We start from the raw sequence: 19,215 nt of genomic DNA on the forward strand, positions 1-19,215 counted from the left end.
TCAAGTAATTTATATATTCACATGGTTGTTTTCAACAATTGACTAAAGTCGTGGTAAGGCAACCACAGATACGTGACTGGACAGGTGTTTGAGAGTGAGACCAGGAAAAGAAGGGCGAGGCTACCCTCGAGTAGGGATATCGAGGCAGGTGGCCCATGGGCCCAAGGGAGTTGCAACAATTGCTATCCGCTCTTGTTGTATCATAGGTGACACCATTGACGCCGTCTACATGTGTTGTGGTATGACTTTAGGCCGCTTGACACTTGCAGATATTGTTCGATATGTCGCTTTCATCAACCATGATGTTATCTCCTTGGCCGGTTTGGTCGTGGACAGTCTTTTCGATCGCGCCATTGGGTATACTGGGAGTATTGTAGCGGTGACAATGTCCGTGACTCGATCGAGCCTCCGCTACAAGAGGTGGCGGGAGAAAAGAAGGACCCAAAACATGTATACTGAGGTACGACTAGAGAAGACTATCAGTAGAAACAAAGCGCGGTAGAGAGAGTGAGCCCACTGAACGAGTTCGATCTTGATGCCTCTCCAAGCTGCTCTTGTGACGTACCAGCAGACTAGACAAACTATTCATACGAACCTACATTGTCCACTGTGGCCGGTAAATGATTGAAGTTTTCCGATGGTAATATGTATGATTGGTTTCAGTGTGAAGTTTGGTTGTGACACCTCAGTAGGCAACCTTGGTATAGCTCGTAACCCGGTTTGCCGCGTAGCGGTTAAATTCCACGACCAGTCTCTACATGTTTCAACTAGGAATCCCTTGTGCGAAGTATTTGATAGATCTTCTTCCTCAAAAGCCGGTATCGCTGCCGCAAGGGTATTGGTACGCCATGCCCCAGCATGTACGGCATCGGACCGTTCGATGTTTGATTTGATTCTGCGTGCAGCCCTGCTTCGGAAGCACGTTGGAGAAAAGGAGTTGTTAATTCGGGCCGACTCGAGTGTTGAGGTGATCGTTCCCTAACGGTTTTCTCCGCAGGTCAAAGTACCCGTCGATGCAAATGACGGTCTGCAGACACATAGCTGCCAAATTCTATCGCCCCAACTGATACAGTGACGATGCAATCACGTACATGAGCGTGCGATAGAACGCGACGGAATGCATGTATGTTTCACAGTCGCTATGAAGATAAGAAAGCGTCCAGCGAAGAGATGCGTATAGCTCAACACCGATCTATCGTAGCCTTGGAGATGGATGTGGAGAAGGCACGTGGTGTGCGGACGCGTCGGAAATTAACCAGAGGCTTGATTTGTTCTAACAGCGTCAATCCTCCACCAGTTCGGTAAAGCTAGGATAACGGCTGCCATCAGTTCAGGACAGAGAACGCCAAGACCATGCGTCATCGTGGCAGGTCTGGCGCGCGTCGTCATTCGAAGCAAGCACGCTAAGCTTCATCAGCCAACGCTATGCTTCTTTCGACTTCGGGCCAAGCCAGGGTCCAACGTGCCGCCGCGTTGGCTTTCGACATTGGGATTGATTATTACACCACTCAGCAATCCTTGACTCAGGGATACACATGGTGTACTGGCAGTTGCCAAAGGTACCCAGATCACCGAGGTCGTTCCATTGTAGCTTGCTCGTACTGTGACAGACACTCACAGCCCGATGAGCAACGCGGAAAAGGAGTGCTGCTGACCGTGCCCCACAGACAACTGACAAGAAACGAAGACCCGCGCAGAGATTGGCCAATGCATCAAGGCCTTCTGCGCGATCATCGGCTGTACCTGGATTCCTCGTGGCTAATGCAAACTAATCAGGCACTGTTGAAGATATCCACGGGAATCCACTTGGAAGCCGCGAGTCCCGCGCTCAGGCACCGCTGTCTCTGATGCCGATCCCAATCGTCAACAACAGAATAGCCTGAAACGGTGAGCTCAAACTTGAAGGCTCTGTATAGCCACAAGAAGACTTAGAGATTATTTTCCAACATCGAAGCTTCGTTCTGCTTGATGCACCTGGGTGATAGCTCTCAGCACATGTCCTTTCGCAAAAAGAAGAAAAGAGTTAGAACGGCTGAGGAACACTCTCCAAGCACACAATATGGTATCCGTGCCAGGCCTCAAGATACGGTGAGGTTGTCCTCATTACTTCAGCTGAATTCATCCAAACCTGGCATTGCATCTGTGCTGGCAGATCCACCTTTAAGGGACTACAACCACCGATCTGCACCAGAGATGCCGCTTTGCAATGGCTGAGCGCATGGGCCACAACGGTAGATCGACTACACAAGACCTGTAACCAGACTTCGCGCTGTTGATCACTATCCTACTGGTCTTCTCAATGCAGCCAACGGCCATTTACCGGACATTACTACACTGCCACAAGTGTACATCAAGTGGCGTCAGGAGAGAGGTAATGGAAGGATGAGTATATAAGTACTGTCGGTGTTACCATGGAAAGAGACATCATCCATCCAGAGCCTCAGCCTCATCCAACTCTCACGACACTCGTTTTACATACCAACTAATATACACTCTTTCCGAGAACTTTTAATTCTTTCAAGATGCGTTTCAACTACTTCCTCGCCGCTGCCGCTGTTGCGAACGCCGCCGTTATTCCCCAAATCCCCCAGACCAAGGACACGGTCAAGGATGTCACCTCTGGTGTCAAGTCAACCGTCGACGGCGTCACTCTCCCCAAGGTCAACGCCCACGTAGGCCGTCGTGCCCAAGCAAACGTCGGCGCTAAGGTTGCTGATGTTGAGCCCAAGGTCGCTGTCGGTCTAGGACGACGAGTAAACACAGGCGCCAAGGTCAACCTCGAGGGCGTCACATACGACAACGTTAACGTCACCGTTGACAAGGGCATCAACCCCAAGGTCGGCGCCAGCGTAGGCCGCCGCGCCGATGCCAACGTTGATGCTAAGGTCAACGCTTTGGGTCCCTTCACTGCTGATGCTGCTGTCGGCGCCTCTCTCAACAAGCGTCTCGACGCAGAACTTGAGGCAGCAATCGACGCTAAGCTCGAGGCTCTCGGTGTTTCTGCCGATGCCTCCGTCGAAGTCAAGCTCCAGGCTCTTGGTCTCTCCGTCGATGCCTCAGTTGAGGCCAAGCTTAATGCTCTCGGTCTTTCTGTCGATGCCGATGTTGATGCTAAGGTCAACGCGCGCCAAACGATCCCTAACGTCAACGTCCCCAAGGTCGACGGCCTTGTTGGCGGTGTCACCTCCGGTGCCACCAACGGTGTCAAGTCCACTGTCGACGTAAGTTTCATCCATCTCACTCAACTCATCCCTCTAACAATTCCGACAGGATGTCAAGGACATTGATGTCGATGCTGAGGTCGACCTCGACACGCGCCAACTCCCCAGTGTTGATGGCCTCGTTGGTAACGTCAAGGATGGTGTCAACGGCGTCAAGGACGGTGTTACCTCTACTGTCAACGACGTCAAGAACATCGATGCTCACGCCGATGCTCTCGACAAGTCTGTTGATGCTGCTCTGACCAGGCGCCAGCTCCCCGACGTCAACGGTCTCGTTGGCGGTGTTGAGGGTGCCGTTCCTGGCCTCAAGTCTGTCGAGGATGCCGCTACCCCTATCGTCGACGGTGTCAGGGACAACGTCGTTGGTGGTGTTACCGGTGTTGTCTCCCCTATCGTGAACGACGTCAAGGACGGTGTCACCTCTGCTGTCACTCCCATTGTCAACGGCGTCACCGGTGCTGTTGACCCTATTGTCAAGCCCGTCAAGGACGCTGCTACTGGTGCCGTTAAGGGTGTCGAGGGTGCCGTCGCCCCTGTTGTCAGCAACGTTCAGGGCGCTGTTGACCCCGTTGTTAACGGCGCTAAGGGTGCCGTTGAGCCTGCCGTCAAGAACGTCACCGACGGTGCTCTCCCTGTTGTCAACAACCTCAAGGATGGCGTCACCTCTGGTGTCGGCTCTACCGGCCTCTAAGCAACAATGACGACCATGCCACGCGATCTTGCCAGCGTCCATAGCTAGACTGTTACCTGTATATCTTAATCTATATTATACCCTCATCGAAATACTACATTATATTGCTACTATAAAGCTGCTCCCCGTGCGTCTCCGACAATGCATTGCCTTCTCCCACTGTCCATTTGATGGCTTGTTCCATATCGATGCATGGTGTTGTGCCATAACCAAAGTCTACGTATTTGATCTGTAACCGACAGGCCACTTACGATTTCTGCATCGCTCACGTTCTATAAAAAGAAGGAGCTCTTAAGTAACTTATCGCAAGTGAAGGTGAGTCGGTGAAGTTGAAACAGCGTATCGCAGCGTATCACGTAGTTTTAGCTCGGCAACAAGTGAGAGATCCTTGGGGTTGTCTTAGTAGGCATCAATATAAAGTCCACTCGCTTTGGACCTTTATTCCTGACTTTGACTCCATCTTTTTCTTCGACAGCAGTATCTCTACTCTGAGACTTGACGGTATGGATTCCGCGAGCGATACACACAAGCGACCGAAGTTCGACTTTGAGCAGTGAGTCACAGCGAATGTTGAAGGAAAACATACTAAAGCTCGCGGTTCCAGGTTCTCCAACTCCAAGGTGCTATCCGATATCACGATCCGATACGGAGCTTCGGGCGAGCTCAAGTTCGAAGCTCATAGAGTGCTGCTAAGCGCACAGTCTCGTTGATTCGAGGCAGCTTTTACTGGAGGATTTGCAGTAAGTCTTGTATCCCATAATGCAGTACATGCGTTTGATGAAGTACACAGGAGAGCCATGCCAGAGAGATCACTTTGATTGGCGATGATCCCGATGCTCTCAAAATCATGCTCGGCTTCGCATACGATCCACAGATACGCCGACCGGCGGAGTTGCTGTATGGCGCGACCGACACGATCAATCACTTCCTCGGGCTGTATCGTGTGGGCGACAAATACCAATTTCCCGCTTTCTTGGACCGGGTTGACCCATGGCTCACGGGTTGCATGTATGACTGGTTGGACAGGTCTACAGGACCATTCGACAAAGACAGTATTGCGCGTTCCGAGTTTTGCGGCTTCGTCAGAGACATCTATGAACTCGTAGGTTTAGAACATCGACCCAGCCATCCGTTGGTACACATCTTATTGGAACTAGCAACCGATCGGGGTTCCGCAAGCGTTCTGAACAACACCGGAGGTCATCAACCCTTGATAGTGACAGCATTACAGGAAGTAGCTGAGTTTGGGCGGGATGTACTCCTTCATTTGATGGGCAAGACTGGATCCTGGGAAGTAGGTGACAAAGGTGACGTTGTCAGCACTGAGCTGTGCATCGGAGTCGAGCTCGGATGTCTGGTATGTGAAAAATTCTGGTGGGACGTGACGATGGATGATGCACAGGAGCCTAACACAGTGTGCACATTTTGTGAATCAGATCCCTGATACTGGGAAAGGTGGTGGATGATAGGCAGACTGGCTGTACCTAGGTAGTTTTGCTGCTGCTCTTGTGAGGTACGGATGGCATCATGTAACTAAACCCGTTTGAGCAAGCCTCGGTAGTGGAGCCTCCGACGCTAGGTCAACCCTGAGATTTGGCTGCCCGTTTCAACATTTCCCCTCGAATCGCGCTCAATGAACTTGCGATTCTACCAGCACACCATTTTCACGACGTTACGACCCCTTGACGAACATTTTGTATCCTCCGCTCTCTTTTCTGCCTTGTTGAACTGCTAGAGCTGCTTCTGCTGGTTCCGATATAGCTCGGAACTGCCTGCGATATCCCAATAACGACAACAAACACTCCCTGCCACCGTCAAACCTCACCGCCACTCGACTTGAGCTACGAGACTCACTCAGCTCACACGACATATACTCGCACTCGCTCCTTACACCGAAGCTCCCCACCCTCCTTATCCACCTACGATGCCTGAGACAACCAAAGTCGTGCCCCTCACCTGCCACGGTCACTCACGACCTGTGCCACACATCCACTTCTCGTCCCTTGTAGACGAAGACCAATACTATATTATATCAGCATGCAAGGATAACAACCCCATGCTCCGCGACGGAGTAACGGGAGATTGGATCGGCACCTTCCTCGGTCACAAAGGCGCAGTGTGGCAAGCGAGACTATCTTCTGATGCCTCGTTGGCAGCTACCGCCTCTGCAGATTTCTCTGCGTACGTGTTATGACTTCGCGAAATCGGGAATCGTTCTAACGGTTTACAGAAAGGTCTGGGACACTCACACTGGCGAAGCCCTACACACTCTCTCACACAACCACATCGTCCGCGCAGTCGCATTCCCCAACCAGCCCCATCCCCAGATCCTCGCGACAGGTGGCATGGAGAAGAAGCTGCGCATTTACGACCTTTCACGCAGCGACGCGACGAGCTTCGAGATCGGCGCAGGTGTTCACACCGGAACCATCAAGTCGATTGTGTGGACATCTGACCCGAATGTCATAATAACAGCAGCCGAAGATAAGAAGGTGCGGTGGTGGGATTTGCGCCAAGAGTCCACCATCGGCGAGTATGCTGTGGAAGGCACTGTTGGCTCCTGCGAGTTGGATAACACCTCCTCGGATGGAATCTTGAGCGTAGCCGCTGGAAACAGTGCCTACTTCTTCAACAGCCAGTCGCCCGGCTCACTCATCAAGAGCATCAAGACACCGTACGAGATTGCCAGTGTGGCTCTACACAACGGAGAGCGCAAATTCGTTACTGGTGGTAGCAACCAGAACGACACTTGGGTCAGAGTTTGGGACTTTGACGAAGAGAAGGAGCTCGAGACCAACAAGGGCCATCACGGACCTATTTGGTCGGCAAGCTTCTCGCCTGATGGGAAGCTTTATGCTACAGGCAGTGAGGACGGAACTGTGAAGCTATGGAAGTTCACATCTGGACCTTACGGTCTGTGGAAGTAGGATTTCCACACAATACCTATGCTGGTTGTGGCCATCCATGGAGATATTGGCAAGGCGCAATAGTCCGACACCCGAACTAGAGTAAATAAGACACTTGTAAAATCTTTCACCTCGATAAACAATTATGTTCTATCTCATCGAGCTCAACATGCGCTGCACAGATGAGGAGCACCACAATTGGCGCACGTCACAAACAACCATCAGGTTAAGCTTTGCTATCTCGGACTACTCCAGCCAGGGTAACTGTACCCGGGAATTGCCCGATTCGACGTGCCGAAGGATCAACATACCAATAGCATGCGGCAACATCAGCAACCTGCATGATACTACGGCCGCCCTAGGTAGCGATGTGCAACACTCAACAAGCCGATAAGAACACCTTGGCATGATAGACGATAACTCCCTTCACGGCCGTTGCCAAGGGTGGGAGATAGTGGGAACACATAAGTACAGATGCACCATACATCCCGCTGCCTGTGTTACCGTTCAAACGTTGCGACCTGCGAAACCACTGTTGCCAGGGTCTTCGGCTATCTTGCTTTTACCCCACTCTAGTCAACCACTGTATCCGGACTTGGTCGCCAACACTCAGTTTCTCATCTGTGAACGGGCAAGATGGGCGAGAAAGAGAATGATATCTCGCCGGCGCGAGAGGCCAGCATCGATGAGGGGCAACTCGCTGCTGAGAAGCAGATGCGCGACATCGGCGCAGATCTATACCTGGAAGTACAGCAATACTCGAGAGAGGAGCTAGAAGCAGAGCGAAAGATTGTACTTCGGAAGATTGATTGGGTCATTATGCCAATGGTATGTAGATGCCAGCCACTCTCAACAAGGTATCACTAAATAGAAAGATAGATCTGCATGACATACATGATCCAATTCCTCGATAAACTGTCTCTAAACTACGCAAATGCCTACACTCTGACCCCTGACCTCGGCCTCGAAGGCGACCGCTACGGTTGGGTCGCCGCCATCTTCAACTTCGGCTACCTCTTCTGGGCGCTCCCAGCAAACTACCTCATCCAGCGACTCCCCGTTTCGAAGTACACCGGCTCCATGATCCTCCTCTGGTCCATCCTCCTCTGCTGCCACGTCGCGGCCAAAAACTACGCTGGGATGCTCGCCCTACGTTTCTTACTGGGTATGTTCGAAGCGAGTATCAGTCCAGCTATCATGAACATTGTCAGCATGTTCTACCGACGCGATGAACAACCAGTACGCATGTGCGTTTTTCTTGCTTTCAACGGCATGGCGACAATGGTTGGCGCCTTGCTAGGCTACGGCCTTGGTCACGCGCACTCGTCGCATATCAAGACCTGGCAGCTCATCTTCCTCGTCATTGGGCTGTTGAACTTCGTCTGGGCGTGGGTGTTCCTCTGGGTTATGCCTGATAGTCCTTCCACTGCGAAATTCCTATCGCACAAGCAGAGAATCGTGGCGATTGACCGGATTGCAAGCAACATGATTGGCGTCAAGACGAAACAGTTCCAGAAGGCGCAGGCGGTGGAAGCTGTTCTTGATTTCAAGGTCCTTTGCATCAGTCTGATTGGACTCTGCTGCGGCGTAATCAACGGCGGTGTGTCAAACTTCTCATCTTCACTCATTCGTGGATTTGGGTTTAGTGGGATTTATGCTACGTTGCTGCAGCTTCCGACGGGTGCGACTGAATTTGTGGTTGTCCCGCTTTGTGGACTTGCAGCTGGGTACTTTAGGGATACGCGTTGTCTCATCCTCGCCGTGGTTTGCTTGCCGCCGTTGGCTGGACTTTTGGGCATTCGACTCACGCCCTTGTCACAACGCTGGAGTCTGGTCGGGTGCACGTGGTTGCAGTATATCGTCGGTGCTCCGGTCATTCTGTCGTGGAATCTGCTGACGACAAACATCGCCGGACATACGAAGCGCAGTACGGCGAACGGGCTGTGGTTTGTGTTCTACGCTGGGGGAAATATAGCGGGTGCGAATATTTTCTTTTCGAGAGAGGCGCCGAGGTACTTTTCAGCCTTGACAGGACTTATTGTCTGTTACTGCGCGATGGTGGTTATAGCCGGTGTGCTGGCTTTATGGATGGGCTGGGAGAACAAGAGAAGGGATAAGAAGTTCGGTCAAGGAGAAGACGAGCAAGCTATCAGGGATGGATTTAGCGATTTGACGGATAAGCAGGCCAAGCACTTTAGATATGCGTTGTAAAAAGGATAGGTCGGGATGATCAAAACATAACTCTGCCGCGTATATTACAGTACATCCGCACTCTAAGATTCGGAGATTTCGATCGGTTTGACTAGCCGCAACTTAGTTAAGCCTACAGGTTTTGTCCAGGTACTTCCTAGGTATACGGGCCGCTTACTAATAGAAGTCTTGGAAGTTACTGAAACTTAGCAGAGGCCTTTGTCGGATCGTTAATATTTCTATACTACTCATCACTCTAGACTCGTCTGAGTCTAGTCTGCTTGCCCAGACAAGGTTCCTTGTTAGATATTTTGGCTTGGCTAGAGTCACAGATGCTGGGTGCCAATAGTGAGCTAGCAATCCAGATACGATTTGTAAGCCGGAGTAAGAAAGATGTGAGTGAGTAGGTATCAAGCCCAAAGTTTCCGTAGTACCCGCAGGTCTTGCGCGGCGTCGACAAGTATGAGAAATTCACAGCTGCAGTCTAGGGCTATACGCAAACATATAAGGTTGCGAATATCCAAAGAAATCTGGAGATATCGAACCACCACAACTCGTTTGCTCAACCGATACCCTGGAAAATGGCTCAGCCTAAGAACATCCTTATTGTCGGTGGAACGGGAATGATCGGAGGATACGCTGCCCTCCACCTTCATTCTCGTGGCTACGCCGTCACACTTGCTGGTCGCCACCCCGTAAAAGATATCCCGGTTCTCAAAGACCTCCCCTTCATCAAGATCGACTATGTTTCTGGAGAGTACACGCCGGAAATATTCTCAAGCTTCGATAGCATCGTCTTCTCAGCTGGCGCCGATGTACGACACGTCCCACAAAACAATTCTGCGGACGAGTATTACCTACAAGCATCCGAGGCTATAGTGAAATTTGCTCGATCAGCCCGAGACGCCGGCGTTGCGAGATTCGTGCACATCGGCAGTTTCTATCCGCACATTGCACCTCAGCTGGTCGATACAGTCCCCTACGTACGGTCACGAAAGCTTGCTGCTGACGGAATCACTTCACTGGCAACGACTCAGTTCCATGCGTGCAGTCTGGATGCTCCATTTGTCGTCGGGATCGTGCCAGGCATGAAAGTCCCAATGTTTGTGGCCTATACTCAGTTTGCGGAGGGCAAGCTTAGTATACCTCCATCAGCACCTACTGGAAACACAAACTTTGTATCCGTCGAGTCTTTGGCCATAGCGATCACCGCCGCACTAGAACGGAGTGAGTCCGTGTCTGGTAGAGCGATCCTCATTGGGGGCGAGAACCTCACATTTTCGGAGTATTTTGGTCTGTTCTTCTCAGCCGTGAGCAATCATACAGCGATATCCGCTTCAGATCAGGAGCATCCTCTGATGCCAGATTCGTCTCTCTGGGCTGGGCGTAATATCGAAGCTTACGAGCCAGACGCTTCGGATGAAGCCCTCCTTGGTCACTATCGTCGCGAAAGCATTCGAACTACTGTTCAGCGGATAGTCGCAGAATATCGTTCATCATAGTTTGGGTTACAATGGGATAAGATCATGCGGTCGCTCTCCGCTTCCATACTCAGCCCTGACTCTAAGCCTTGTTCCATCAGCCTTGCTCGAGCTGCTCTTCTACGCTAACAATCGCAGTGCAATATGCGATTAGAGCCACCACCGTAGACTTAGATACTGACGCCTCTGCATTATGCACATGCATGCACACACTGATTGTGGACATCTGAAAGCTCAGTGAAGCTAAGAATTGCGGTGCAACAAGCACCCATGACATGCACAAATGATTGGCCCAACGTGCAGTTTGCCCATTGAACACATACTTCTTCGCTTACGTATTCAGCCCTGGCCCTTCAGCCTTGCTTCAGTTGCTCCTCCGCGCTAGAAATTGCAGTGCAAAAAATAGTGCAGCAGCCACAAATATTCTCCTACAGCAGCGGTGCATTAGTGCCTCGCGCATAGCTGCATATACACCTGGGGATTGGCCCAGAACATCCGGCCTGAGCCAAATTCACACTGTATCAGCACACAACGACTGCTCCTCTACGCTAAAGATTGCAGTGCATCTGCAAGTCGACTTCCACCATGCACGACTCACCGATCTGGTCATCCCAACCAAGTGCACCAATGATCAAACAACTCGCGCTGCTGGCCTGTTGTAAACATAGTGACTAGAATTATGTCACTCAAATTATTCATGCCAAACTACAGTCTACCTTAATACTTCCCACTCTCCTTAACCAACCCATTCTTCTCATTCTCAGCCTTGGGTTTCAACGCCCACTCGGGCGCCTCATCAATCTCATCCTCCTCGGCCTTATCCCCCTCCTCCTTAGTCTTATGCACACTACTCGGCAGATGCTCCGCAGGCGCATACACCGTAATCAACTCCAGCGGCTGATCCCCCTTTGTAACAAACTGATGCTGCGTCCCCGCCGGCACAACAACGACATCACCCGCCTTGACCTCCTGATCCTTGCCATTTACCGTCGCAAGCCCCTTTCCCGAGGTAAACAAGAGGATCTGGTCGACGGTGTGGACTTCGTCACCAATTTCGCCGTTGACGGGTACTTCCATGGCGACGATTTGCGAGTAGAGACCCGTGTGCAGGACGGTTCGGAAGTCGCCAAACGACCGCTTTTCAGACATGAGGCCGGGGAAATGCACCATTTCGTGTTTGGGGGGCGCGTCTTCCCGGTTTCCGACTTTCTTGAAGGCTTCCATCTTGGGGGCTGAGGTGTAGAGTCTTGGGGTGGAGGTAGACAAGGATTTGGTGGTGATGGTGGGTGTTGCAGTTCGCTTTGTGAGTGTGGATGTGGATAGGCGGAGAAGCCGGGATGTGGTGTTGAGCATTGAGGTTGTTTGTGTGGTGTATATGTTTTAATGGCAACTTATATGGTTGTTATATGGTATGTCGTTCTATACTGCATCACACATCGCGTCAGCGCGCGTTAGGGATGGAGGTCTAGACTCCATGGTATGCATGACGTCACTATAACGTTCCTTTTGCGATGTACGGGCACATTGCCCCGTTCGGTGCGCTAGGTAGCTCGAGTATGTGCTGATTGGTGGTCTGCCATATATCAGGTCATGGTGCGTGTTTTGAGTGGTGTCGTACCTGATTATGTGATGGTTATGCGACGCAAGCTGGAATCAGGGTGCTAAGTAAACTAACGGAACATGTCCCGCTACATGCTGCACGTGGTAAGACCTGTAGATCACTACTGTGGTGACATTGAGAGGAGAACGATATTTTGATTATAGTTGCAATGCTCAGATATATGAACAGGCGGGAAGTGATACTATCTCCAAGCCTATTATAACCTAGGACCTGGTACACGGCTACATCATGCCATCCAAAGAGCGCTATAGAATAAGTCGGTTTGCTCTCGGATCCTAGTATTGAGCGCGGTGTTCTTGCAAGGTCTTGCTGATACCAAAGTCCAGCGAGCCTGGTGTTGGCATGGCTGTTGCTGGCGGGCTCGCCCACCTTTGCTTCGTTTGTGGAGAAGCAGAAGAGTCGCGTTGCATTATCGCGATTGCCATCTAGAAACTACCAAATAGGTCTGTATTCATTAGACGCGATTGCGGCCAGCGACTTCTTCCTCTTCGAGCTCTCGCTCAACCTCCTCTTCTTCAGTAGGTTTGGGGCTCTTGACATCCTTGGCAGGAACGTCCCCACCACTCATTTGCCATTCCATGAGCTTGTTGAATGCGCCCTCTGGATTTGAGCTGAGCTGCTCGTAGGTGCCTTCTTCGGCTACTCTACCGTCAGCATCGATGCAGATGATACGGTCAGAGCGCTTGATTGTCGACAGGCGATGTGCGATGCTAATAGTCGTATTGTTCTCCTGGAGGAGTTTGTTGAGTGCTTGGTTGACAAGAGTCTCCGACTCGGCATCGAGAGCACTTGTTGCCTCGTCGAGGATGAGAATGTCGGGCTTCTTGATGAGTGCTCGTGCAATGGCGATACGTTGTTTCTGGCCTCCTGAAAGCTGAGTACCTCTGGCGCCAGCGTGTGTTTCAAGGCCGTCGGGCTGTACAGATTAGTAGGAATCTTACATAAGGAGGTTCATACTTACGAAATCGCTGATGAACTGGCAGTTGGCCTTTCGTGCAGCGGCCACAATTTCAGCGCGAGTGGCATTAGGCACACCGTATGCGATATTCTCGGCGATGGTACCAGAGAAGAGCACAGGCTCCTGACCAACGTAACCAATCTTTCTTCTTAACTGCTTCGCGTTAAGAGTGGTAATATCTCGGCCATCGATAGTGATAGTTCCCGTGTTGGGGACATAGAAGCGCAGGAGGAGACTAGCGACTGTAGACTTGCCAGCTCCGCTAGGCGCCACGATGGCCACATTTGTTCCTTGTTCAATCTTGAAGCTAAGGTCCTTGAAAATAGTGACTGCTGGCCTAGTGGGATAGCTAAAAGAAACATTCCTGAACTCGATGGGGCCACGCGCTGACTTGACTGCCAGACCCTTGGTGGGAGATATTGTCGGGTTGCGATCTTGAAGCTCAAAGAGACGGCTGGCAGCTCCAACACCCTTCATCATCTCACCGTAGAAACCAGAAAGACCAACCATACTGGAACCGGCATAGACAGTGTACATCAAGAACGAGGAGAGTTCACCGATAGAAATTACTCCGTTCTTGACCATGTTGCTGCCAACATAAAGAATGGAGATGATGGTCAAGTTGCCCATCAATCCAGTGCTTCCGTAGAAAGTTGCGGCGACCACGGCTTCCTTCTTTCCTAGAGCGAATATCCTTTTGATTTGTCGATTGTAGCGTGATGCTTCTTGGACTTCTCCAGCGAAGGCTTGACTTGTTCTAACGTTACCCAACCGCTCTTCAGCAATCTTAGTCAAAGTTCCCAAGTTCTTCTGAATCTTGCGACTCAAATTCCGTAGCGAGCGACCAGAGAAGAAGGCGACGAGAGCGACGGGTGGGGCAATCAGGGCGAGAATACCAGTAAGCTTCAGACTGACGAAACCCATCATGGCAAAACCAGCTGCACCGCTGACGAGTGCACGCAGACCGTCAGACAAGTTCTGCGTGATGCTCTTTCCAACGATGATGGTATCTGAGCCGAGACGGGAGATGAGATCTCCAACCCTGTTGGCGTCAAAGAACTCTGCGTTTTGCACGAATGTCTTGCGGTAGAGCTGAGATCGCAGGCGAGCCACGATGCGTTCTCCAACAATTCGCAGAATAATGATACGTCCAAAGTTGAATGCCGCGCCAGTTGTCAAGACACCTGCCAATGCGAAGTAGAAGACGGAGGGAGACATGCCAAAGAGTAAGCCATCGGTGTTCTCGGTCGAAGTTGCAGCGTCCAAGATCTTGCCGATTGAGAAAGGTACAGATAGAGAGATGCCAGATCCCACGAGCAGGAACACGAAAGCCCAAGAGAGTACGCCTAGCTCCGGTCGGGCAATCTTGATCAATCTCCAGATTTCTTTCATGCCACCGGGTGTGCTTCCAGAACCAGACCCATCCTTGCTGAGCTTGGCGCTCAAGTTGACCTGCTTCGCCTGCGCCGCCTTCTCAGACTTTGCGAAGCCTTGTTCCTCGTTCTCCAGTTCGCCATCATGCTCTTCAACATCCACGATGCCCTTTTCTTTAATCTCCTCCCTGTATGACTTGCGCTGCCTTGCAGGCTTTGTACCGCTCGATGCTTCCGCTAGTAATCGCGACGTAGTGAACATGCGAGCCGGGCTTGGTACGCCATTGTGACGTGTGGTGCCCGTGATTGCGAATCGTGATATCGACGATGGAGGGAAGAGACATGACACGGCGCTGTTCGGCGACGGCCTAGGTACCGATGCTGTTGAAATTGGTTTGGTAGCGAATGATGTTGATTGTTGGCGTGTTGCTGTCGTCGAGATGCGCGACTGTATTTGTGAGAAGAGGGCGCCGTTGCCTGGGCCGTGCCAGGCCTTCGCCGAGAAAACCAGCGGGCCGCGCATGGCGTGGAATGGGTAGACTGGACGGCTACCGGAGTGTGAGAGCGGATTGGGGCGTTATTGAGGCATTCCACATGGCGATACACGGGCGAACGTGGGAGTGGACGACTTCGGAGATGTCAATCAAAAGTTCGGCGCCGCCCTGATGACGACAGGACTCGCCAAGTGCCGCGGCTCGATCTCCGATATCACCCTGAACTTTGAACCAGGGCACACACAACTCCAACCCTTTTACTTCTGGTACGCAGTGTCAACGATCAAAGTACTGTAGATATTCACGAGGGCTGGTTCTACTTTTTGTTTGCGACTCTACGACGTCATCATCTCGGCATGCTACAGCTGCAGGCTCCTGCTATGTGGGCACCATCAATCCACGATAGTCTGACAACTATACAGGCCTGAGAACAAAAGACATTGGGATGTCACGATCAATGTCACGCTCAGACGAACAACGGCAAATGTGATCGAATAAGAACTTGAGCACCAGCGCCCGGCCTTGCAGCCTATCCATAGTATGACTGGAAAGAGCAAGTGACAACTGAGTCATCTTCACTCACCGTGAGGCGTTCCGTGCACCACAGGATAATATGTAGCAACTCTCCAGGAATATCGTTTCTCGTCTATCCTCTGAGGACTACGAGAACGCGCCTGCACAACTAGAGTACCATCATCAGCCATGGCATCCCCACCCTCTCTGATACATCTAGACGGCACAACTCTCGAAGGTGGCGGCCAACTCCTCCGAGTAGCCCTTGGTCTTTCGAGTCTTACCAGAAAGCCGATACACATTACCCAGATCCGAGGCAGGCGCTCTGGTGGCGGAGGACTGAAAGCTCAGCACCTGACTAGTGTCGAGTGGCTAGGCCGAGCCAGCGAGGCGAAGACCACTGGCGCAGAGCTCAAGAGCAAGGAGATTGTGTTTACTCCAGGAGCCGCTCTTCAAGCCAATAATTTGTTGAACGCTGGTGAGGTGCGGATCCGACAGACGACGCCTGGAAGCGTCAACCTGGTATTGCAAGCTATCCTACCATACATCCTCTTCTCTGGCGTCGAACATCCAATCCGAGTCCGCATAGAGGGAGGAACCAATGTCTCCAATGCACCCTCAATCGACTACACAACTCAAGTTCTTATCCCAATGCTCCAGTTAATTGGCATACCACATGTCGCCATCGCTGTCCACTCGCGCGGCTGGTCACAAGGCAGCGCAGCCATCGGCAGCGTCACATACACCATCACACCTCTGCAGGCCAGACTACCAGGGTTCCAGCTAACCGAGAGAGGAGACATTGTCAGCATAACTGCAACGATCATAGCACCGCGGGATACCGAACGTCAGTTCCGCGAGGAGTTGGACGACATGTTTGAGCGACGAATACTCCGCTGCCTTGGCAGTAACGCCGGTAATGCAGAAATAAATACTACCATCACATTCGAGAACTCACATCACGAGAAGAGATACTACCTTCTCCTTGTAGCGACAACATCTACTGGCATGAGAATTGGCCGCGATTGGCTCTATGGTCGCGGTTTCAAGTCCGGCCTTCTCGAGCGCATCGTTCCCGGTATGGTGAAGAAAGTATCTGATGATTTGATGGCAGATATTGAGCATGGAGGGTGTGTCGATGAGTATCTGAGGGATCAGCTGGTTGTGTTTCAGGCGCTTGCTCAAGGGGAAAGTCGAGTTTATGGAGGAAAGAAGAAGGACGGGGGGTTGCTGGAGCCGAGTCTACATGCGAAGACCGCTATGTGGGTGGCGAAAGAGATACTCGGGGTGAAATTCGATGGAGAGAGTGTATGCGAGGGTGTGGGGTACGCACCTAGTGTTGTGAATGAGGTGGGAGACGATATGGCAAGGAGTTTGGAGGGGTTAGCTGTTTCCTCGTAAGACAATATCAATAAGACAAATGTGTATTGGAGTATCAATCTACATCCCACAAGATCTTACCAACGTGTCCCAAGGGCACCTGAATCTGACCGCCGAATTTAATTTACTACTAGCATCTCCGCATTGACACTATCCCCATTGCGAACCTAGTGATAGAACCTATAAGGAGCAAGTTCAAACAAAGCCCGTTTATACTCTGCGTTAGATAACTTTCCCTTCTACCAGTTGTTAGTTCCGCGGAAATATCAAACGGTACTACTTTGTCACGTTAGAAGCCCCAGTCTGCGACGCTTTCTCAGGCTCAGGAGTATGGTCGTCCTTGCTGGCTGCAGTGGCTTTGTCCGCCTCGCTAGTATGAACCTTGGAGGAACTATGGGTACCAGGTGCAGCTTCAGAATACATGGGGCGCGGAGGGCTATCTGGGAATTGGTTAGTTGCGCACTTGGACGGATGAGGGGTACGAGGGGATTGATGACTTACTCTTGGTCTTGATAAGGTCGGTGTATGAGCTGAGGGTGTCGGTTTCGTGCATGAGTTCGGTGGTATAGGGGATGGACATGATTTAGGAGGGTTCAATAAACGTGTTGAACAAGAGTAGTTGAGAAATATGGTTGAGACTTTGTTATGTTCTTAGAAGTTGATCAAGATAAACGATCTAAAAAGAGGTTGGGGGGAAATATACAGCTGCATATAGTGAAGCTAAGTGCTTGTTTGGAAACAGACTTCTACTGCAATACAATACAGTGTAACTCGACAGCATTGTGCCTGCATTTCATTACCAGCACGTCCATCATATTGATAGAGGTTGAGGGGAAGAGGCGGAATCCCATTACACAAGTTTCACTCCTGGAATTATATCAATCACTCAATATGCTTCCATTCACGCACCTGCCAAACTAGCTTACGCAGCCAAAGCTCTGGTCTAGTACTCCTGTATCGGTTTTGCGAAGACATTAGAGAGAAGAAAATGTCTACCACTTTGGACTTGGTCTACATACTTACATAGCACCAGCTACTATGCAGCTAACGAGGCACACACAAACCCAAAGCATATACAGACCATCCGGAATCTTGTAATCACCGCTTGGAATGCGACATCGACACAAACAATGGTGCGCATTCCCACTTGCAGAGATAAAATCATGGAGTCGATGAAGACTAGTACATGTAGACTTGGGAGTTCGGAAAGTGGGGGATAGAATATAGACAGCAGCCACTACTCTTTGTTCTTTCCCCAATAGTTTAACAATACATGTCCTAGCTAGAGTGGGTCGGCTGTCGGCGGGTGAGTTGACCGTATTACCAGAATGCGATGTATGGTCTTCCGTCATGTTGCAGTGAGAGTTAGTCATGATTACCATAAGCGGTAACAGGCTGTCTGAGTGATCTCACAACCTCCACATTGTCGTGGCGAATTTAATGCCCGAATCCAGGGTCGTGGCAGCTGCGACACAGATCCTCGACTCGTGTGGGGCCGCTAACAGAGCGTTCTCAACGTTCTTCCAGGACGGCGGAACATGACAACAACGCGGACCCTGCGTGTGTTCGCGGAAGTAAAAGGCGGCACGTCAGCCTTGCTGTGGCGTAGTGTGGCATGTGAAGAAACAGTTTTGAGTTTGTATTTGCCAGGCATATCCTTACATGCAGTAGAGGGAGGTCCTGATAGGGTAAATTCTCCCGTAAAAGCCGGTGGCGTTGCATCGACGTAATAGTGCTGCAGTACCAGATCGCGATATTTTGGCGAGAGTGCTGAATGCGATCAAGATGAGGGGAAACATGGTAGAGTTAGTCTCCTCACAGAGAAGCGCGGCCAGAGTCACGATGGATATCTGGCGTATCTGGCGGGGTCGGGCCCAGGGCCGAAATGTGGTTATCAGATGCGATTACTGCCGAGAGACCGAGGGTCGGGCGGCGTGACAGTGGCATGTTACAGAGATTGCGCGATTATGTGGTGAGAAGGTCTGCGCTTCAGCTCGTAGTACTTGCGGTCAACAGTATATTGCGTTGCTGAGTACCATGATCAGGAGATATAGCTGGTACCGAGGGCGCAGCCAAGATAGACGGAAGACGGCCGAATCAAAGCCTCTTTTCGGATAAAGCAGGACAAGACAGGTGGGAATACGAGCGGCTTCGGCGATGGGGCGTGGACAAGCGTCATTCGGCAGAAGTGGGCATTCGGGATGCTCATCTCAGGCTTGAAGGCGTCGTGGATCGGCAGTGGAAAAGCGTCCGGGCTCAGTCGAATATTTGTTCACCACCAGTCCTCTCCTCATGCTCATACCCTCTACCACGGCTAGAACCCGCCTAATACGATTCTATACACAGTCACCATCCATCGTGTCACCAGTCTCGGGCATTAGCAAGCG

General features: G+C 51.2%; 9 protein-coding genes across 9 annotated transcripts; 7 read left to right on the top strand and 2 right to left on the bottom strand.

Moving 5' to 3' along the window:
- Window positions 1-20: 20 nt before the first annotated feature.
- Window positions 21-636, top strand: CC77DRAFT_1023935 (hypothetical protein; the record flags this gene model as incomplete). The annotated part of the gene is made up of 2 exons (XM_018525768.1): window positions 21-470; window positions 518-636. A coding segment is annotated over exon 1 (241 nt), but the record flags the coding sequence as incomplete, so codon positions are not given.
- A 1,732-nt stretch (window positions 637-2,368) lies between these two features.
- On the top strand, window positions 2,369-4,093 carry CC77DRAFT_383956 (hypothetical protein). The gene is made up of 3 exons (XM_018531464.1): window positions 2,369-2,672; window positions 2,730-3,221; window positions 3,271-4,093. Exons 1-3 carry the CDS (start codon window positions 2,523-2,525, stop codon window positions 3,910-3,912), a joined length of 1,284 nt encoding a protein of 427 aa, XP_018382021.1. The 5' UTR covers window positions 2,369-2,522; the 3' UTR covers window positions 3,913-4,093.
- Window positions 4,094-4,759: 666 nt separating this feature from the next.
- Window positions 4,760-5,378, top strand: CC77DRAFT_1065050 (hypothetical protein; the record flags this gene model as incomplete). The annotated part of the gene is made up of 2 exons (XM_018528781.1): window positions 4,760-5,269; window positions 5,349-5,378. The coding sequence occupies 2 exons, from the start codon at window positions 4,760-4,762 to the stop codon at window positions 5,376-5,378; spliced, it is 540 nt and encodes a 179-aa protein (XP_018382022.1).
- A 458-nt stretch (window positions 5,379-5,836) lies between these two features.
- On the top strand, window positions 5,837-6,839 carry CC77DRAFT_944431 (WD40 repeat-like protein; the record flags this gene model as incomplete). The annotated part of the gene is made up of 2 exons (XM_018534969.1): window positions 5,837-6,093; window positions 6,143-6,839. 2 exons carry the CDS (start codon window positions 5,837-5,839, stop codon window positions 6,837-6,839), a joined length of 954 nt encoding a protein of 317 aa, XP_018382023.1.
- A 615-nt stretch (window positions 6,840-7,454) lies between these two features.
- CC77DRAFT_944315 (allantoin permease) lies at window positions 7,455-9,029 on the top strand (the record flags this gene model as incomplete). The annotated part of the gene is made up of 2 exons (XM_018534963.1): window positions 7,455-7,646; window positions 7,698-9,029. The coding sequence occupies 2 exons, from the start codon at window positions 7,455-7,457 to the stop codon at window positions 9,027-9,029; spliced, it is 1,524 nt and encodes a 507-aa protein (XP_018382024.1).
- Window positions 9,030-9,309: 280 nt separating this feature from the next.
- On the top strand, window positions 9,310-10,595 carry CC77DRAFT_383951 (NAD(P)-binding protein). The gene has a single exon (XM_018531463.1). The coding sequence runs from the start codon at window positions 9,590-9,592 to the stop codon at window positions 10,508-10,510; it is 921 nt and encodes a 306-aa protein (XP_018382025.1). The 5' UTR covers window positions 9,310-9,589; the 3' UTR covers window positions 10,511-10,595.
- A 611-nt stretch (window positions 10,596-11,206) lies between these two features.
- CC77DRAFT_944202 (RmlC-like cupin) lies at window positions 11,207-11,713 on the bottom strand (the record flags this gene model as incomplete). The annotated part of the gene is made up of 1 exon (XM_018534955.1): window positions 11,207-11,713. The coding sequence occupies one exon, from the start codon at window positions 11,711-11,713 to the stop codon at window positions 11,207-11,209; it is 507 nt and encodes a 168-aa protein (XP_018382026.1).
- An 851-nt stretch (window positions 11,714-12,564) lies between these two features.
- Window positions 12,565-14,964, bottom strand: CC77DRAFT_1012214 (ATP-dependent permease MDL2; the record flags this gene model as incomplete). Its single annotated transcript, XM_018523752.1, has 2 exons — window positions 12,565-13,026; window positions 13,072-14,964. The coding sequence occupies 2 exons, from the start codon at window positions 14,962-14,964 to the stop codon at window positions 12,565-12,567; spliced, it is 2,355 nt and encodes a 784-aa protein (XP_018382027.1).
- Window positions 14,965-15,268: 304 nt separating this feature from the next.
- On the top strand, window positions 15,269-17,202 carry CC77DRAFT_1043343 (RNA 3'-terminal phosphate cyclase; the record flags this gene model as incomplete). The annotated part of the gene is made up of 2 exons (XM_018527311.1): window positions 15,269-16,798; window positions 17,149-17,202. The coding sequence occupies exons 1-2, from the start codon at window positions 15,638-15,640 to the stop codon at window positions 17,200-17,202; spliced, it is 1,215 nt and encodes a 404-aa protein (XP_018382028.1). The 5' UTR covers window positions 15,269-15,637.
- Between the last annotated feature and the right edge of the window lie 2,013 nt (window positions 17,203-19,215).

Source organism: Alternaria alternata (assembly GCF_001642055.1).
Source record: "Alternaria alternata strain SRC1lrK2f unplaced genomic scaffold CC77scaffold_21, whole genome shotgun sequence".
Classification (NCBI taxonomy): Eukaryota; Fungi; Ascomycota; class Dothideomycetes; order Pleosporales; family Pleosporaceae; genus Alternaria; species Alternaria alternata.